This window comes from Apostichopus japonicus, chromosome 15, assembly GCF_037975245.1.
Source record: "Apostichopus japonicus isolate 1M-3 chromosome 15, ASM3797524v1, whole genome shotgun sequence".
Classification (NCBI taxonomy): Eukaryota; Metazoa; Echinodermata; class Holothuroidea; order Aspidochirotida; family Stichopodidae; genus Apostichopus; species Apostichopus japonicus.
Window position 1 is genome coordinate 18,878,836 of NC_092575.1, and position 19,872 is coordinate 18,898,707.

The 19,872-nt window shown below is 37.2% G+C and overlaps 2 protein-coding genes across 3 annotated transcripts in view; one reads left to right on the forward strand and one right to left on the reverse strand.

The window, feature by feature from the left end:
* Window positions 1-122: 122 nt before the first annotated feature.
* On the forward strand, window positions 123-5,461 carry LOC139981178 (zinc finger matrin-type protein 5-like). The gene is made up of 4 exons (XM_071993378.1): window positions 123-386; window positions 1,774-1,836; window positions 3,352-3,423; window positions 3,841-5,461. Exons 1-4 carry the CDS (start codon window positions 260-262, stop codon window positions 4,134-4,136), a joined length of 558 nt encoding a protein of 185 aa, XP_071849479.1. The 5' UTR covers window positions 123-259; the 3' UTR covers window positions 4,137-5,461.
* Window positions 5,183-19,872, reverse strand: part of LOC139981173 (ARF GTPase-activating protein GIT2-like) — a 29,241-nt gene continuing 14,551 nt past the window's right edge. The window contains exons 9-18 of one of the 2 annotated variants that reach the window (XM_071993370.1): window positions 19,727-19,799; window positions 18,661-18,752; window positions 18,111-18,216; window positions 15,155-15,357; window positions 13,959-14,108; window positions 11,906-12,199; window positions 11,001-11,101; window positions 10,237-10,461; window positions 9,428-9,491; window positions 5,183-8,697 (exon numbers count right to left, since the gene is read on the reverse strand). In XM_071993370.1, coding sequence (XP_071849471.1) covers window positions 8,509-8,697; window positions 9,428-9,491; window positions 10,237-10,461; window positions 11,001-11,101; window positions 11,906-12,199; window positions 13,959-14,108; window positions 15,155-15,357; window positions 18,111-18,216; window positions 18,661-18,752; window positions 19,727-19,799 — 1,497 coding nt within the window. In that variant the 3' untranslated portion in view covers window positions 5,183-8,508. Of the gene's footprint in view, window positions 8,698-9,427; window positions 9,492-10,236; window positions 10,462-11,000; window positions 11,105-11,905; window positions 12,200-13,958; window positions 14,109-15,154; window positions 15,358-18,110; window positions 18,217-18,660; window positions 18,753-19,726; window positions 19,800-19,872 lie in introns of both variants that reach the window. The other variant, XM_071993369.1, reaches the window with a different exon arrangement.

A 19,872-nucleotide genomic window follows, 5' to 3' on the forward strand; every position in this document is an offset into this window, starting at 1 on the left:
CCAAAAAAAAAATTGTTTTGAGTTTACTTTTCAGATTGTCGTCTCAAATATCATATAGCTCAAATAATTTATTACATAGCACAAAAACTATAAATATGCTCTCATAGTAATAGAACATAATTAACTGCCCATTATTTACTTCGAAATGTGACCATATCAACAACTCCCACCATATTTGGTACATGAATCACTTCCCTGAGCAACATCATGGTAAACCATAACTAACGTTTGTCAAAGAAACAAAGTTGAAAACGGCAAGATGGGCAAAAAATATTTCTGTGATTACTGTGACAAGAGTTTTCCTGATAATAAACAAAACAGAAAAAAGCATATGATGGGCGTGCAACATGACAGAAAAGTGAAAATGCATTACTTCAACTACAAAGGTAGCTGGTATTAAATTCGAATGAAGATGGCCTAGCCTAGCTTAGGCCCATAACTTTAGGCTACTGATTGCAGCCGAACCAAGGAGTTTGGGGCAGAGCCTAGGCTAGGCCTAACATCACTGATGCCTGTAGCCGAATAACAACTAGCTTAATTTACAGTAACCTAGCAGTAGCAGTTAAAATAACACCCAAATAATAACATGAACATTGTTTGTTAGGTGCTATTGTTGTATTCCATTGGCCTACGCAACGCCGGGGGTATCCAGTCAAAACGTCCCTTTACCAAAATGTCCCCGCTTTTTTAAGACCAAAACGTCCCCGCTTTTTACCAAAACGTCCCCGCATTCAAATCGTTCCCGTGAGGCAAAAAATCCGCGCTTTTATAATCAGTTGGAATGTAAGTGTGGATGTTTTGTGGAAAAATTTCCCTATATAGATATATATATATATATATATTGTATAGTAAACGCATCCAAATTCGTTTTTAATTCCTCTAGTATAATATTTTTTGTTTTCATACCAAATATAATTAAACGTTGTAGTCCTTCATGATTTATTTAGCGCCTGTAATCCAACTTGCATGCCGATAACTTAGCCAAATTGTAATTTAAAATTAATATATATTCACAACTCTGAATGAATGTGATAGACGGGGACGTTTTGACCAACGGTAACGTTTTGACCAATAGCGGGGACGTTTTGGTAAAGGGACGTTTTGACTGGTAAGCACGCCGGGTACCATTATTTCCACTGAGAAAAAATTGTGCTGTCGCACACCAAATTTGTCAGCGGAAAACAATATTTGGACAGCGGAAAATACAGATTTGTTGGAGAAGCAGAATGGCTTACGAACTGATTAGGCACATTGCAATTATTAAGAGGATCGAGAAGGATAGAATTTGGCTCTGAGATTGTAGATTCTCAGGATAGATTAAGTTTAGTATCTGAGGAATGATGATTTAATACAAGTGGTGGTGATAATTAATTTTAGTTAAACAGCACCACCTTATTTGGCTGCAGTTATCAATATGGCGTAAAAGGTGTAATCGAGCTGCCGTATGGAATAATTTGGTCTCGCTAAGTTTCGTCCTTTTGGGAGTATCTTTTTCAGAAAGATCGAGATGGTTTTACCAAGTGATGTATTTTCATTATCCTGTTGTTCAGCGTAATCACAGAAAAACTTAATAACTTTGATTTTGCTGAAAATGGCTGCATTAACTTCTTTTGTTTGATACTATGTTTTATTGGTGCTCTTAATAAGATATATCTAATTAGCTTTTACTTGGCAAAATATCAAATCATTGAAATTGTTTAATTTATGAAAAAGAACTCAATTGTACTTTTCACTTGTATCGACCAAATCAGGGCAGTTCTTTTTCTTTTGTAGATCCGGCAGAAATATTAGCTGAAGAATCCAAGAAGAAACCTTGCCGAACGTTACATCAAAACGGTACTTTGAGTTCTATTTTATTACTTATTTAAAAATTTGTATGCACTACTAACTAAAACTAGGTGTTTTTTGGTTACTTGCTGAGCGTTTTTTGCTTCACCAAACCACACAGCCTTAAATGCAATAATGCAAATTACTACTTGGCAATGTAATGCTTCAGGGATAATGACGAGTTCACCACAGCCAAAACTGACAAATATCTCTGCATTCCAATACATAACACGACAGACATGAGACAGCTGTGTTCACTGGAAGCAGTAAATGTAATAATTTACAAGGAACACCTCAAATGACAACATATACTCAGTACGATAAGGTGACCAGACGTCCCTGATTTTCAGGGACAGTCCCCGATTACAGTGTGCTGTCCCGGATGAACAAGTGTCCCCGGAAATGTCCCCGATTCGTCAAAATGTTCAGGAATTTCGAAAATATCCCACATTATAAGTAAAATAATTGTAAAAAAACAAATTTATTCAAGTGTGCAGTCGCAGAACGGAACTAAACAGTATTTCAGGTGGGCCAGTGTAAAGTAGTTTATGCTAGATCGATCTAGCTTAGCACTCTTTCGTAAAGTAAATAAATTTCATCTAAGAAAAGGCTACATTTTTGAAAATAAAATTGATTTAAAAAGAGCTTCTAAGTATCACCATTTTACATCTAAGCACCTTAGGCACTAGAAAATTTTCCAAAGGGAGGGGGACACCCCCTCCCCTTAGACCCCTCCCCCATATCAGTTACGCAATAAATGTCCCTGATTCCAGTCAGGCAAATATGGTCACCTTACAGTACGATCAACCTTGAAAAAGCAAAAAGAACATATTCATCTTACTTGAAATACTGAGATGAATAAGTTTTATAGAAGTCACAGTATTGCACAACTAGCTGTAAATAGAATTGGCAGTGAGAACAACTTAAACAGAATGAGCCAGTACTGTACTTACAGTAGCAACTACCAAAATACACTACCAGTCTGATTCTCAGTACACTGATAGTGATGCTAAGTGCTGTGAGTTTGTGTTTCTGATGTGCAGTGACTGTGATTACCCATAATTTTTACAGTTTCCCCGGTAACTAATAGTTGTACATTGAAATATGTGGTTGTATACCTCCTTTTCCACTCAGTATATGACAAAACTATTAGCCAGTGTTTACTGCTACGTTTACAAAGTACAGTCACAAACAAGGTTACATGCAAGGAATGAAAAGTATGGAGTGGATATAAATATTTGTTTTTGGCAGGTTTTTAATTAACAAATGCAACTTTTTACAGCCAAAAAATTTCCCCAAAAGAAACAAAAAAGGGAACGACAGGAGAGTAAAACATATCCTCATGTATTTTGCTGTTGACACAATGAGAAATGTCCCCCCAGTCTGTCGTGTCTTTTGGTGGAAAATCATTTTAAAGTTAAGATGTAAATGATTATAGTCATTGGTTCATGAACTTATATTTCACATTCTCTCCTTTCGTCTGACAATTTCAAGTTTTTCTTCTTCTATCATTGTTAATTACAGGGCACTGTGATTTCCATCCACTATGCAGATTTTCACATTTGACGCCTCAGTGGGAGAAACAGCTTCGCATTAGTGAGTAGTTAGCTAGTAAGCCGTACCCTGAATCAATCTATTGATATGTGTGTGTGGTGTTATGCCAATTTATTTTACTTAGTAGCCTTAATAGTGTAACCCATGTTTTGTCGATGTAATCATTTATCTTCTAAAATGATATAGCAAGGGAATTGCAGTTATGCATTGCATTTTAGTCAGTGATTTTCATGACACCTTAGATATCCTGTTTCCTTTAAGCTAGTCCATATTATGTTCGTTCAATGAGATGGATAATAACAGATCAGTAGTCTGACTGGGGTGGTTCATTTGTAACTATTTAAAAGCCAGTTTTCAAATGAGATATTTATTCGTCTTTGATCACGAGAAAAAAAATAATAAATTGATGTGCATTCAAGTGAGAGATTACCGTTGTGGCATCCAAACTTTTCGTCGCAGAAATTGACCTGAATTACCAGGCAGAGGAAGCAAAGAAGAGGCTTGAAGAACAGAAAAGAAGAGAAAGATTGGTGATGAATCCTACCCTTGACGGATGGATGTCCAGAAGAGCCATCCTACAAGATGAAAGAGCAACGGCAGCTTCTAGTCGTCCTGCAGATTCCTCCGAATCTGAAGAGCGAGGCAGTATTTTTAAGATGCCTGTTGAGCTAAGAGGCAGAAGAGATCTTCCTCCATCTATAATTCCTCCATCTTTGCATGACTTGATGAAGGCGGAGGATTTGGATTGGGGATGACGGTGGGGTGCTGGATTTAACTCTGGTTAAAAAGGTTTTACCGCAATAAAGTGAAAGCCTTGTGCAACAGTACTTAAAGGCTGAAGAATTACAAAATATACCTCCAGATTGCTGGAAGATACCGAGGAGTTACGAGGAATGAGGATAATAATAAGTTGGTTCTATAATGTTATCCTACAAGCAACGACTCAGAGATAATATATGAAAATCTACAACCATTTGCATGGAATGAATGAAAGGATATGGAGTAGATATAAAATAGTTGGTGATTGAAGTTCTTGATTAATAAATGCAACTTTTTAAAGTCAAAGTACAAGGTACAAGTAAAAGAAAGGATGAAAAACCAACAGCAGGAAAGTAAAATACTTCCTCATGCATTTCCCAGTTGACGTAATGAGAAAAAATGTCCAGGTTTTTGCATTTGTTTCTTCTGGTGGAAAATGGTTTCTTACCCAGACGTAAATGAATGTAGTCAACAGTTCATTAAATTATATTTTCACTTTCTCTAGTATGGAAATCACAACTATGTAATGAGAGGGAATTTTAAGAAACAGTGCAAACATTCAAAATTGGGTCGGGGGGGGATTGCAATGCTAAATTGTTACAAACTTTCTTCAGCTACATTTATTGGAGTGCATGACTTGAGTAGAGAGAGTTATGTTTATTCTTAAATACTCAAACCAGTGTTCAAGTCTTGGGGCATCTTGGCTTCTCTGACCAATGGTATATTGCCACATCCATTTGACAAATTAATACAAAGTCTCCATGTTCTAAACCCTCGAGTAGTGTGGGGACCAGCATTTACATGATGGTATCCTTCATTTAAATGAAGAAAACAGGGATGAAGTTTTCATGACGAAACATATTTGTTCTCATCTGTGCCTGTAATAACTGTGTGAGGATTGTTCCTTCTCATTTTTTTATTATGATGTTTTCCTATATATTATGCATATTACAATTTGAAAAAAATTGATATATTTTTTAAATTTTTGTATTCCTTGTCGAGATGTTATACAGCAGTAAACAAGAAAACGGAACACCATGAGCTTTTCTTCCCATCAAATATTTATTTTGCTCATTTAAAACAAAGCTGAGCATATTGCATATAACCTAATATATCTGGCTATACCTTATAATTAGATTATAATTAAAAATGCACTCTAGAATATTTTTTTTTCAAATCCATGCTATAGATTAATAAATCAAGTACAATATTTCTTTCTTAATACTTAAACAAGAAATGGTCTAAATACTTGTGCAAAATGATATTGTTCGACTTCTGTACATGAAAACAAGCTGTAAAATAATACAACAGAAACACTTAATTTCTATTGGTTCTTCAAATTCTTTAATTATTCAGCCTCACATGAAAATGAATAGAAATGGAGGTTGCAGTACCAAACAAACAGTTCATGACTTTCATATCATGTGTAGGGCTTCTAATACATCACTGTGGGTTGCCAAATGTATAAAAATTCTGGCAAATTGTAGTGAGGCAGAATTAACCTTTAGTCTGTACATTTTTGGAAAATTTCAATTCTTTCCAGCCAATCAGATTTGACCATTCACCCTAACCTGATGCATATTTATATTTGTAAATAGTTTGAACTCCAGAGGTTCAATTTGCATCTAAACTATCCTCTTTAACTATGCTAGATCTGAAATGGAAGTACTTGTGAACGAATAGAATAATTTGTAACTGGATGATGTTACAGATCTGAAATAATTTGCTTACATTGGATATTACAATGAACAATGGCAAAATTCTATAATTTTGTCGGCAGAACAAGATTTGTCGATATTTCAACGTTACTAATCCTAAAATGATGGAAAATGTATCTTTTACCAAAAATTTCTCATGAAGAAGATCAAATCTTAATTCATTGGTGGGATAATAACTTCTTGCTTCTGTGAAAATACAAAACCTATCAAGCAATTTACACTGCTACAAATGATACACACTAAAATATAAAAGAAATAGGCATTGCTCTGGCAAAGCAAAGCATTACACAAAATATTGCATGTTTGTTTTTTATCAAATTTGGGAAACCTCCAAATTCAGAAATGCTGTCCCAGTAGTTATGACCTCTAATTTTTTGTTGACGACAAAATCTACTCTTGCTAAAGTATGTTTCACCTTCCTCAACTACAAGAATGACACAGAAAGCCAAAAGGCCTAGTGATTCCTTGTCGTTAGGAAATAGGAAGAACTTTGATTTCAAATTGACACATTTTCATTGTAAATTGACTGTGTTCACACTTAAAGTATAGAATGTTTAATATGTTTGTTGAACCATGAATCAGTCAAGGTTTTACCTCTCAGATATCATGTGTACAAGGATTCCAGTTTGACCTCTAATCTCCACCATTTTTGAATAGGGTTGTCTTTATTATTAATTTAATATAGCAGATCTAACAGATTGATGTCATGTTCACATGGTCATAAATCAGCTTCTTGCATGCCAGACAGATGCCAGGCATGTTTTCCTGCTCGATATAGCATATTTACAGGGTTTTCACCATTTGACCTGCCCCAAAAACAATAGGATTCTTCTACTCAATATGGGGCACCCACCCACCCAGTATGAGATGCATCAGCTTCCCTTCTTGAGATATTGTGTTTGCAATGTTATCACAATTTGACCTCTGGTGACCCCAAATGACCATGACCTCTACAAAAAAAAAATAGAATTCTTGTACTCAATATGGGACATCCACACGCCAAGTATCAGATTCATTACTGTTTCCCTTCTTGAGATATCGTGTGTTCACTAGGTTTTCAGAGTTTGACCAACAGTGACCCCAAATGACCTTTGACCTACACGAAATGAAATGAGTTTCCTGGGTAAATGTGGGGCATCCACATGCCAAGTTTGAGTTTCCTCAGGGTTACCCTTCTTGAGATATAGTATTCACAAGCAGCATCACACACCCATTACACGCCATCACATGGATAACTTTTGCCTTCGGCAAGGAATAAAACAAATATTCAATATTTTGTGCAATGTTTTACTCATCCCAGAAGAAAGTCAATGCATCAGTATGGTCCCCAAGTATGTTAGAAGCAAACAATGTCAGTTAAATACTCAATCTCAGAGGTGCTGTTAACTGTCATTTTCAAAAATAGTTTTCACTCGGCTAACCATTAAATTGGTTCAAATTTTTCCCACAAAATGATAAATAAAAAAAGGGAAAGTTGCAGAGGAATCTCTCTTTAATAAATGTAAGAAATATATTATGATATGTTAATGTTTTGTGTCGATACTGGTGACTTTCACCATTGCTTTGAGTCCTCAAAAGAAATATAGGTGACAAAAAATTGTTTACTTTTAAAGTAATTAAGAGAGTTCTAAACAGATGAGTAAAAGAACAGTTTTGAATCTCTTCACTTAAATGTCTTTTTGCTAGGCACTACTTTTCAGAGCTTGTTTCAAAGCACATGTACTGGCAGTATGAATGTCCTATTTCTATTCGATCAAGTTTGGCAACTCTTAAACACCAACAGTATGAGGGCTTTGAAGCATGATATGAGAGGACAGTATAGAGTGGTATTAACATTGGAAAATTGTCCACACTGGCTGTAATCCTGAGATGTCATTTTGTGCAGGCAATGTGCTGATAGAACATATCCAGAAAAATCTTCACGCCTCCTTGACCCTTACCCTCTTGAACCCAATATATGCCAATAATATTTTCAGACAATTAAAATCAAATGATGGCCTGGAATTAACAAAATGTTTGGTTCATATTCATACTTAGAGCAGCTTTTATTATTTGGCCGGATATTAATTGATATTGACGAGAAACAATAACAATGCTGATCACTGACCAACTTTGGCAAAATGCTTTGACAATATCGAGTCTCATTTCAAATTACAAAGTTTCAAGTTCTATCAAATTCTGCAATGTACAGCAGAAACCAGCCAAGGTGCTGAATTTAGAAATTAAATATCTGTAAATTGGGTCCTTGAACTGGGTAACTCGTGGAATTACTTGCATGTCAAAATGATGTACATCTATACCTTCAACATGTAGCATGCAGAAACTGTCACAGGATTAGGGCTAGAAGACCATCTTCCAGGAAGCATTGCTTCATAATAACCCACTTTGTGAAGAAACAATTTTCCTAATCTAGATTCTGGCAGGTATCCAGCAAAACAAACAAAAAATTGTTGAAAATTTGATATTTTGATTAATAACTTTTAACCTACTCAAACAGCACATAAATTCCAGCTTTAGCTACCCACTATAGTCTGTAATATTTTATTATTCTGATACAATGAAAAATGAATTTACAAGAAGGCCACAAAACACATCAATATCATCATCATCATCATTCATTGTATTTTAGCTACCAGATCGATGAACGAAACTACTTAAATATGGAGACTAACTGCTTGGCTGCTTTAGCTATATCGTAGGCACATGTGATGATTTTCTGCGAGGAGTCGTTGCCTGAGTTGGGCTTAACCGATGCTGCCCTCTTACATTCTTCCTTCAATCTGTTTGCGCCCATATTCAATGCCTTCAGTGGGTTGGCCTGACTTGGGGTCTTGGGATTCTGCAACAAACAACGAAACAAAAATTGAAGAGGTAATAAGAAAGGGGAACTAATGGAAATGGTTTCAGTTATTAACACTTACTAAACCTTAAAACGTATTCCTACATAACACCTCATTGACAAATAAACTCTGCTGCACTCGGAGCAGAGTTCTCCCGACTGCGATATTTAAACTGTCTATACTCAACCGCCATTAACAACATTAGAAAAATTCGTAGGATTAGAACTTCGGGTAGAGGACTCACAGAAACATGGAGCATATCTCAAACCTGCAGGAATGTGCAAATACCACAGATGACCGGTCACTATCACCGAGGATGATACCAAGTCAATTTATGTTGCAAACAACTAACACACCACCACTCCTCCCCCCACCCCCACCCCACCCACCCAAAAAAAAAACACATCTACGATACTGTCTGTGTTATAAAGCCCATCAGTTTGTCGGGACATGAGTGCACCTAATACTACCAATGATACAAATATTGAGAAAAAGTTTCATGGACAACAGATTTGATCATTAATTTCCTACAATTTTTTCAGAACTAAATGATGAATAATTATCGTATAACAGGTTTTCACTTTCCTTAATTTATGCTTTCTATTACGTCAAGCATCCAAGCTGAGATTATTATTTCATTTGAAGAAACTCATTATTGCTATCATTTTGCACCACAATGAAACCTTTTCTAAAACCACAAAATTTATGACGAAAATGACGGTGACATACCCCTGGAAACAGATCTGCCATTTCCTTGACTGCAGCCATAATTTCATCTGATGCAGATAAAAACCTGGATGAGGAGAACAAACATGAAATCAGCAAGTCAGCGGGTCTGGAGAGAGAGGAAGGGGTCAAGGGGACTTACAGCCCCTGCGGTCAATAAGGGGAGCAGAAATTATGCCACAGAGAGTAATGTGTTCCCTCATTTCCATAATATACTTAAAAATGAAAAATGAACTATTTAAATGGGGAACTGGCGATGTAATTGTCGACTGGGCTAGACCTGTCTTTCAATGCCCCTCGGCTAGGGCCGAGTATGACAAAGGTGGCAACGGTTAAGGGAAAATAAACCTAAATAAAATAAAACTGTTAGCAAACTGCTTATCCACTAGAGAGCCTGTGTAGGAGAATGTGTAAAAGTAAGTTCGCCTGATGTTTCGATCCTAGCAGGATCTTCTTCAAAGGCTAAATGACAAGTAGCAGTAACAGAAGGGACAAAAACATGCACAGAATACAGACAGGTTAAATGAGCATGGTGAACACAAAGAGATAGATGTAAGGGGATTAGTAGACAAGGGATGGAGAGAAGAAAGAAACCAACAGGGGAAGAGAAGAGGTAGGAGATAAACAGTTGAGGGACAAAGAGAGGATTAAGGGATGGGGGTAAGGACAAAGACAGCAAGGTGTGGAGAAAAAAGGGTGGAAGAGAGCTATGAGAGGAGGGATGGGGGGGAACAATGGGAGGAGGGGGGGACAGAAGAAAATAAACCTAACATAGGTTGTCCTGGGCTCAAAAGACAATTGACACAACTCACTTGCTAGCGTTACCCTCCTGAGTGACGGTGAGTAGTTTCTGTATGTTACGAGTGATCTTCTCCGTAGCGCTCACTACCTCCTCTGGAGACGGACTCTTGTCCTCTCCATCCACGGAAGACTGTGATCGTGGGGACGTGTCGTCCCCCCGAGAAGATGCGGACGATAGATGAGGTGAGGAAGACTCTTCACTGGCAGATGGACTCTTAGGATCGGAAGATTTAGATCTGGGCAGAAAAATTAATCCTAGAATCGTTTGATTTACAAAAAAACAAAAAAGTTTCTGTGAAATAGAAAAATGTCACCAAGATGGGTTTTCATTTTTGGTTTATATCGGGCTTCGTAGAAAAGCAGACAAATATGAATGAATGACATTTCCAAGTCAAATAGCCCGGGAAAATGTTTCTGTGTGTAATTACAATTTGACTGAGTTTACAAGGCTAGTCAGGCGCGTAGTGAGGAATTTGCCAAAGGAGGAGCGAAACTGTAAGCAAACTATCAGAGCAGTAGATACGGCATTGCAAACTATCTAAGTTTAGCACCACCATGAGTTGGCGCAAAGTGTACAAGAACATTTTGGCTGAAAATGCCTCCCAGATCGCTGGAAATGGCAATTCCCAGGCCTTGTAAGTTGCATCTTAGCATTTCTCTTTTGAAATTACTAGCTATATAATAAAAACATACAAAAAAAATATGCTCAATGGGGGGCTGCCCCCTTCGCCCCCCCTCTTGGCTACGCGCCTGAGGCTAGTTTGGTGCGTCCTACCGTTTCTCGTTGCTCGCTATTGCTGGAGTATTTTCGTAATCACTTCCCGTCGTGCTCACTCTCTTATCTCCTTCATCTTCTGACCTATTGGCAGGTTTCCTCTGCTGAAAAACAAAAAACAAAAAATGGCTTGTTATATCTTTTATATCTTATATATATTCCATATATATGTTAATCTACACAATTCCTGTGATAAGTAATTTCCAGAAAAAAAACATGAATTATTTTGTGGCTTTATGCAAATGAGCCGTCTTAGAAAGGTCAATAATTTCCCACACGGTTGGATGCTACCTTGGATTTGTAAATTTGTTTTTATTTCAACAAGATGAGCCTGGTTTGTGACTATGTACATTAAATGGCTTGAAATGATGATTGGTAGCCTCACCCAGAACACAGCCCCCCCCCCCCATTCCACCCACACAGACACACACACAAAGTCTTGCAGTAAAATGGTTCTATAAGGAGTTCCATGTCTTAATTTCTCCTAGAATGATTCCAGGAACGATTCTAAACGTGTCAACTTTTTCTACTAGCCTCTGTGTGCTACCACACACCAACACACTTTACATCTGCTACATGAATGTCATTTCCAATCACTTCATTCTTATAAAAAGATGTGAAAAATCACAGAAGAACTTTTACGTAGAGTTAAATCAAAACATTAAAGCCATAGGAAAATAAAAAAAAACAATCAATGATAGAAATAAATGAGGACATATCTGGGACTGGGGAAGAACTTTTCATAACTTCCCACCTCTTTACCAAATCATAAGCAATTATCCTCAATTTGCTGACAACAGGCATTGGGCTCATAACCACATCTCTAAATAGTGCAAACAGTAATAGTCTCTAATATCAAATTCATAGTCCGGCAACTGAAAGAGAGTTATTAAACACAACCATACCGGTACTTTCGGTTTAGGTTTCGGTTTCTTTCCTGCCTTTGAAGAGTCGCCATCGCTGGTTTCGCTATTTTCGCTGATTTCGCTGTCACCTTCTTTTACATCGGGTTGCCAGATGTGGGTGGGTTTACTATGAGGGCGGTCTTCATACATTGACACGCATCGAGAGCCTTCCCTGGAGGTATCTTTGGAACCAGCGGCTTTACCGTCCTTGTCTGGTTTTGTCTGACTGTGTGAGTTGTCCGTTCCTCGCTGCAGGTTCCTCAGTTGAGCATTTTCTAATTTCAAGTTGTTGACCTGTTCAGACATAGTAAAATAATTGAAAGTTTGAAACATTTTTTCTGGAGGTCTCAAGCAAAAGAAATCGATACGCAGTTTTCATAGAGCAGAGGTACATTTTGGTCTTTGCAAAGATGTATAAAAGTGGCAGACCTCTAGAGATTTCTGGGAAACTATACACAATCATGTATTTATAATACAACATCAGGAAATGCCAAGCTATTTACTGAAACATAACAACAAAGTATGATAGTTTTTGTCTTTTTATATATATATATATATATATATATATATATATATATATATATATATATATATATATATATATACCAGAATTCAAACCCGGGCCTCTTGCTTATATATGCGGACACCCTAACCACTAGGCTATGGACACTGATTGTATGTCCAGAGGTTCGTAAGGTCGTATTTCCACTGTAGGCGTTTGTCACCTGTATCGAACAATACTAGTTCTGTTTTGGTGACATATTTTGCCTTACTCTAGAGATCAAACATGATTCTAACCAACATGCATGCTATATATACTATATATTATATATATATATATTATGCAAAAAGTCAAAAATGTCCTACTTTCCAAACAGTTTGGTAATGCAAGTTTAGGCAGAGTGTGATAAAGTACTACACATTTCCAGAAATATTAAAGCATGATTGAATCATAAGACAAATCTTAATTTCTTGTTCCAAAAATTCCCGCATATGGAAATTCCTTCCATTTTGCCAATGCAAAACTTGTGTACTTTTGATAACCTAAATGTACAAGTCGATAGTTCATTAGGATATAGACCATCAAATCCTGTGTGACAATGCTTAGACTGAAGTCTACAAGTTGATAAAAGCTATCTTCCTTAAACCAATTGGGTACAGTAGGTAATTCTGCTTGTTATGGTTTTTTAATGGCTCTTGTTAACAATTGCTGCACTGCTGCTATGATGGATACCGGGCGACTTCACCTCTCTCAGTATTTGAGAAAAATATCAGATGCTGAGGTACACTCCTAGTCTTTTTCTTTGGGGGATGGGAACGTCAAGCGGCAGCCTTCCATTTAACACTCATCAAAGACAGACAAGGCTTGGTGTACATCACCATAAAAATTCATAGGATTTCAAATAAGCTTTCGTTGGCTTTTTTACCCTTGGGAACATATAAAAACCAAACAGACCTTGGAGCTACTGACTGACTCACGTCACCAAACAACGCTGCAAATGCCAACAGGAAGATTTGTAAAATATACTAAGGATTTATTGGGTTGAGGCATCTTAAAGTTCTTATCATACAATTGTAGATAACACCTGTCACATGTTGGTAGACCAGAAATACCAATCCATTGACAAATCTCCTTCACCAAACACAGCAATGTAGCACGTCTTGAAATGGTCGAGAGAATTTGCTCCCTGGTGGGGTTTTGCACTGGGAACCAACTTATGGATGTGGTGGAGACACTATTAACCACTACACCCACTGATTCAGTCACATGTTCTGACCTTGCAAACATATTTCATTGGGGTGATGATGGATATGATTTGTTTACTCCCAACCCATCCTTCCTTGATAGAAATTAATCAGTCAGTTTCCATTATGAAGCATTTACTGCAAGACTCCATTGGTCATGAACTTGTGTGACGGATCTATAGTTAGGCAAGAAACTTTACAGTCTAAATGGGAAATGCTCAAACTATGAAGTTACTAAAAAATAAATTATTTATTCTCACCATCGACTAAACTTATGAAGTTATTAAGAAATATTTTTTCTTCTCACCATGGATTTCATCATATCATATTCTTGGTTCAGTTTTTTGTTCAGAGTTAGAAGGTGCTGGATCCTTTCCTCGGCAGCTGCCAGCGACTGTTTTAACTCCATGTACTCGTCCAGGCTGATTGGTCCATCAGATCCCGAAGATGCCACGCTCTGTAACGATTCATAAAATATTCTTTAAGGAAGTTTTCTGGTGAGTCGAGAAAACTTTCGTGATTTGTGCAGTTTAAATTCCTCTTTCTTCTTCAACACACAAATAAAAGGCTCCCTATCAGGCCCTATTAGTCATGGTTAATTAGCTATGTATGTATTGTTTAGGGGACATCTATAAAAACGTAAAAAATTATATCCTAAATTGAAACTTGAAACCAAACAGCAACTACTTTTCCTTTTTCCACAAATTTGACTGCAAAATAACCATCCATAATGAAAGTACTACATGTTATATTCAACTTACAGCCATTTTCTGAAATCTCTCTTTCACTGTAGGCTGACAGCAAAATACTCCATAATCCTCTACACACAACTAAAGGCTATGTATCTGGCCTAGAGTATAGGCCTTGGCCTAGAGTATAACACTGGAAGTTGCTGAAGACTGGTAAAGAGACCTTCACCATATAAATCCATACAGACAAATGCTACATATTAATACTAACACGCAATACACACACTGTTTCAAGAACACGACTATAGCCATTAGCATTAACTTTATGGTCAAATGCCGTAACTGTTTTACTTTCGAAACCATGGTCAATAAATGAAATAGTATCTGCTTTTAAGTTTCACTGCTAATGTTATACTGTACAGACCTGAAGCTCATTCTAACACATCATATTACACTCCAGAATATAACACATTGTATATCGTACAACTTAGGTTTTATTTATTTGTTTACGTGCTGTTTTGTGTTCCTCTTTTATATCCTTGTTTTGAAACACAAAAATTATTGTGCTGTTACATTTCATTAAAAAAAAATTAAAATTTCCAACTGTTCTTCAAATGTATCTTTCCTTATAAAGTTCAACAGTTTAAGACCTCATAATCATGGACGTTAAATTTGAATGTAAGAGACTGACTTCGGTCAGCTTGCGCCTTTGATATTAAGCCAATGAGGCTTCTTCGCGAGTTCCTGCTTGCAGGAGGATCTAATATACATACATATACAACATTTATATACAGCAACGGAACATTTTCCACACCTCGGATCGCTTTCGTGAGGTAGTCTTCCCATCAATTGTGGGTTTCTTTTGGGGTTCTCCCATCCCTACGTCGACATCGTCGATTTCTTTGTAATCGTCGTCCGATGCTACCCGGTCGTAGAGGGGCTCGTTGATTGGGCTCATGGACCTGTCGTGGGCCGAGGGAGGGAGAGGCGGTGGTTTCCCGTGGCCGTCGTACATCTCTAATTTAAAGAAGAGATGAAAATAAAATAAAACTGTTAGCAAACTGCTTATCCACTAGAGAGCCTGTGTAAGAGAATGTGTAAAAGTATGTTGGCCTGACATTTCAATCCTAGCAGGATCTTCTTCAAAGGCTAAATGACAAGTAACAGTAACAGAAGGGACCAACAGGGGAAGAGGAGAGGTGGGAGATAAACAGTGGAGGGACAAAGAGAGGATAAAGGGAAGGGGGTAGGGAATAAACTGGAGAAGGACAAAGACAGAAAGGTGTGGTTTCTTTCTTTCTTCTCTCCATCCCTTGTCTACTAATCCCCTTACATCTATCTAATTGTGTTCACTCTGCTCATTAACCTGTCTGTATTCTGTGTGTGTATTTGTCCCTTCTGTTATTGTTACTTGTCATTCAGCCTTTGAAGAAGATCCTGCTAGGTTCGAAATGGCAGGCCAACTTACTTTTACACATTAAAGAAGAGATGATCAGTAATAATGTTGAGCAATATTTGAATGATCCTTCATATATGACTTCTACACTTAATCACTGTAGAAGAAATAAGCTCTACCTTTGCAAATTCCAAACCACTCTTTATTAAAGAAATTGGTCAAATTATAAGTGACAAACATCTAGCATGTGTGCATGTTATAATTTATGGCAAACTGCCTTTAAGAAAATATACTCTTTGTAATGGAAACAACAAGCCAGCTGTAATTACTACTAAATTCAATGCAAAATGTGAGTGAAATAAGGCTCTTCAGTCAATACTTGATTGCTTTGGAGAGGATATTTGTCGGATATTTTCAATTTGTAATTATGAATTCTTTAATTCCTTTTATAATATAAATTAATTGTATTAATATACAAATTAAAATACTGTAACTCAGGATGTACACAGCTTACACAGCTTCCTCTATCAAAGGTCAACTACTGCAGCATACATTGTTTGAGTTTCTCGATTTTAGTTAAGAGAAATCTCAGACAAAAAGTTCAGGTTTTTGAGCACAGCTTTGTGACTTTCATACACAGTTTTTGCTGACTTGACTGAAGAAACAAAACTAAAAGTTATGTACTCGAAAAGAGAACACAAAAAGGAGGAGATGAATAGATAGCTCTGCAAAGGACGATATGATTTAAGTGGTCCATAGCAACGCACTGCTAGCATAATATGCATGGAATAGTACATATGGTACATACTATGTATCAAACAAGGAGAAAAAAGGCAGTCATGGTCTATAGTCAACAACACACTATACAGTTTAGGAGTATCACTGATGCCCAAATAACACATTAAGGTACGAATTGAAGGGGGAGATTAAAGAAAGCCCTGTAAAGGATATATGATTTAAGTGGTCCATAGCAACGCACTGCTAGCATAATATGCATGGAATAGTACATATGGTACATACTATGTATCAAACAAGGAGAAAAAAGGCAGTCATGGTCTATAGTCAACAACACACTATACAGTTTAGGAGTATCACTGATGCCCAAATAACACATTAAGGTACGAATTGAAGGGGGAGATTAAAGAAAGCCCTGTAAAGGATATATGATTTAAGTGGTCCATAGCAACGCACTGCTAGCATAATATGCATGGAATAGTACATATGGTATGTACTCTACGTACTATGTATCAAACAAGGATAAAAACCCACACAATATGAGTATCGTCTCATGCCAAATTAACATATTAAAGGCATTGAAGACTCGCCCCAAACGGTGTGCGTCCATCTGAAAAAGTTAACTTTCCGTTGCCTGCAAGTGACGTTTTGTTTGTGTCGCTACAAAATGCAGACAGTACAGTGATGAAACATGATACCTTGTTATCCTTAGCTGGACCTGAGATGTCCATCGCTGTATTGTTTGTACACGGTGTTGTGGGTATTGACCGCAGCTGTATGTACTGACTGTACACTAGTGTCTAATTACCGAAGGTAGCAAACTGTGTGTGTATTTTCTGGGATCGATGGTGGTGTCTAACACTTCTGTTACACATCATTCGAAACTAGGTCAGATTACTGGCATTAGACGTTTCTTTTTGCGCGAGTCTTCACACCCTTTAAGGTATGAATTGTGGTTTGAAAGGAAATCCATGAAAATAAATATTTGCTATTGACACTGTGATTCTATTGCGGGTCGTTTCACTTTCACTTTTGTCGTCTGCAGGATGTAATAAGGACTAGGCACTGGAAAGGGTTCCTGAATAAATTTTACATGTTTCTCTTTACTTCATAACTACATTAGTATTAAAAGGATCTTGCAGATCACAACCAAAATGAACGCTGTTTTAAAAGAAGAATTAAGTTAAGTAAAATTCATAGTTGATACAATGGACACCCGCTTGAAGAAGACAGGAAAACTTTGTTAACAGCGCACAAAGCAAAACAGATCGATTTTTCTGCTATACGTAGGGTAGAACTTTTAGAACATGGAACTGTCTTCGATCAATCCCAGCTACCATGTACTCCCCCCCCCCTCCAAAAAACCCTACACCCTTCCCTACCGTAACAAGGGCTATACTAATTGGTAACAACAATCTCAAATTTTCCAATTTCTATATTCTTCAAACGTGCTTATTCTGATCTAAAGGAAACGTGCCTACGAGAAAACACTACTAAAAGAGCAACCTTGCAGCCAACGGTTATTCAAGTGATTGTTTGAAATATCCAGTTGCAACTTTGAATCACTCTGCCCTACCTCACTGCTACCCCTATGACCCCCCCCCCCCTCCCCCACTGCCAAAATATGGATGAGGCTTACCTGGGGTAAAGTTTGTCCCCAGTTGTCTCCTCTTGGCCTCCTTCAATATATCTGTGATGAGAGTGGCAAAATCTCTGGCGCTGAAAGTAGCCAGTTTCTGACGACCCTGGGAAATTGTTAAGATGGCACAGAGAGGTTACCAAAACAAAAATCTATAAAGTTGTGAAATCAACAGGCACCTAATTTCATATCATGATAGGAATCCTCTCGTAACTTAGTTTATCCACGGGATTCAAAGATCTGATAAAATCCAAGACAGCTAACTGACGTTGAACAGAGTTTTTTTTGCTCCATCTTATTTCGTTTATATATAGTTCAGAGGTTTTACCGTTGATGTAACCACAACATACAATACATATTTACAAATATATATTATTGTATCATCAAACAGAGAGAAAAATCTGTGTCCCACAAAAAGGTAATGTTAGGAACTGTATAGTTTGATAAATTTCTAGTTGGTACTTGATATCTTAGAATATCATGTATTGTAAAAATGCACAGAGAGAAAAAGGGCATTGGAAATCAAAGAAGAATTATCAAAGTAACAAACCTGGTTACGTGTTGAGGACAGTTCCGGATTTAGAGGCAAGAATGGGACCATGTACATAGCTACAGAACTTGGCATTTCAAGGCCAGACCACACTAAAAAAAGAAACGAACAAAACCGGATAAAATATTTGGCACAATTATATTCTTCTTCAAGAAGTTAATTTATGATAAGTAGTTTACGAAAAACTGTGTATTGTCTTCATTTCGTTTCGTTATCATAAAAACGTCTTCTTATGGACAATCGGAGGGCATTTCCTATTTTATATTTTCGTCTCAAATTGGCCTTTGTGCATACTTTAATCAGAAAATAGCAAATGAACAATGCCAATTTGATGCCCTACTGTTTTAAGAACAATGGCCAAATTGGGCCTCAATGACGACTACTACTGTGATGTATTCAAAAGCTATCAAGATATATATTCCTTTGTTAGGTAACATTGCTGTCCTGTTTTGACTGTAAAGAGAATTAACAATGAACTAAGTGTGATGCTGTGACCTTTCATACCCACCTCCTCGATTTGCATACTTACGTAATCAATGCACACTTATGCATTATGTGAGGTACATATGCTTCATTCCTCTCCTGGTTCAAAGAGGCGTCGATTACCTAAGTGTGCATCGCTTATGTAAGTATGCAAATCGAGGAGGTGGGTATGAAAGGTCACACCCTACACACCATTGGGCGAGGGCAGCATTGACCTTTGCCCGACCTCGACCAAGGGGAAATTTTTCCTTGGTCACGCTAAGGAAATAACACACATCAGCAACGATGACACCATATGTCTAGTGGAAGTGACACCCCTCTGTTATGAGAGAAACACAGTACCAGACCTGCAAGAAGTATTACCTTTCTTTGTCTTTCCTAAAGGTGTGTGATGACAGTGCACTGGTGTGTCAGGGGTGTAGGGGGGCGGCTACTACTGGCTATACACCAAGCACACTCACTAATGAATTGCCTTATTTAAATAATACTTAATCTGTATTAATTTTCATAACGTTTATAAATAATAAAAATTAGTAACGTTTACACACACAAACCAAAATATAAACTTTTCTATTTAACTCACCGCTATCCAATTCTCTTCTGTCGACTTCGTCGTAGACATCCATGGCTAACTCCTCAAACAGACGATTACTCAACTGTCAAGACGGCAAAAAAGACACAAAATAAAAATTCACAGAATTTCACTAATTGGTATAGTCATTAATGGCA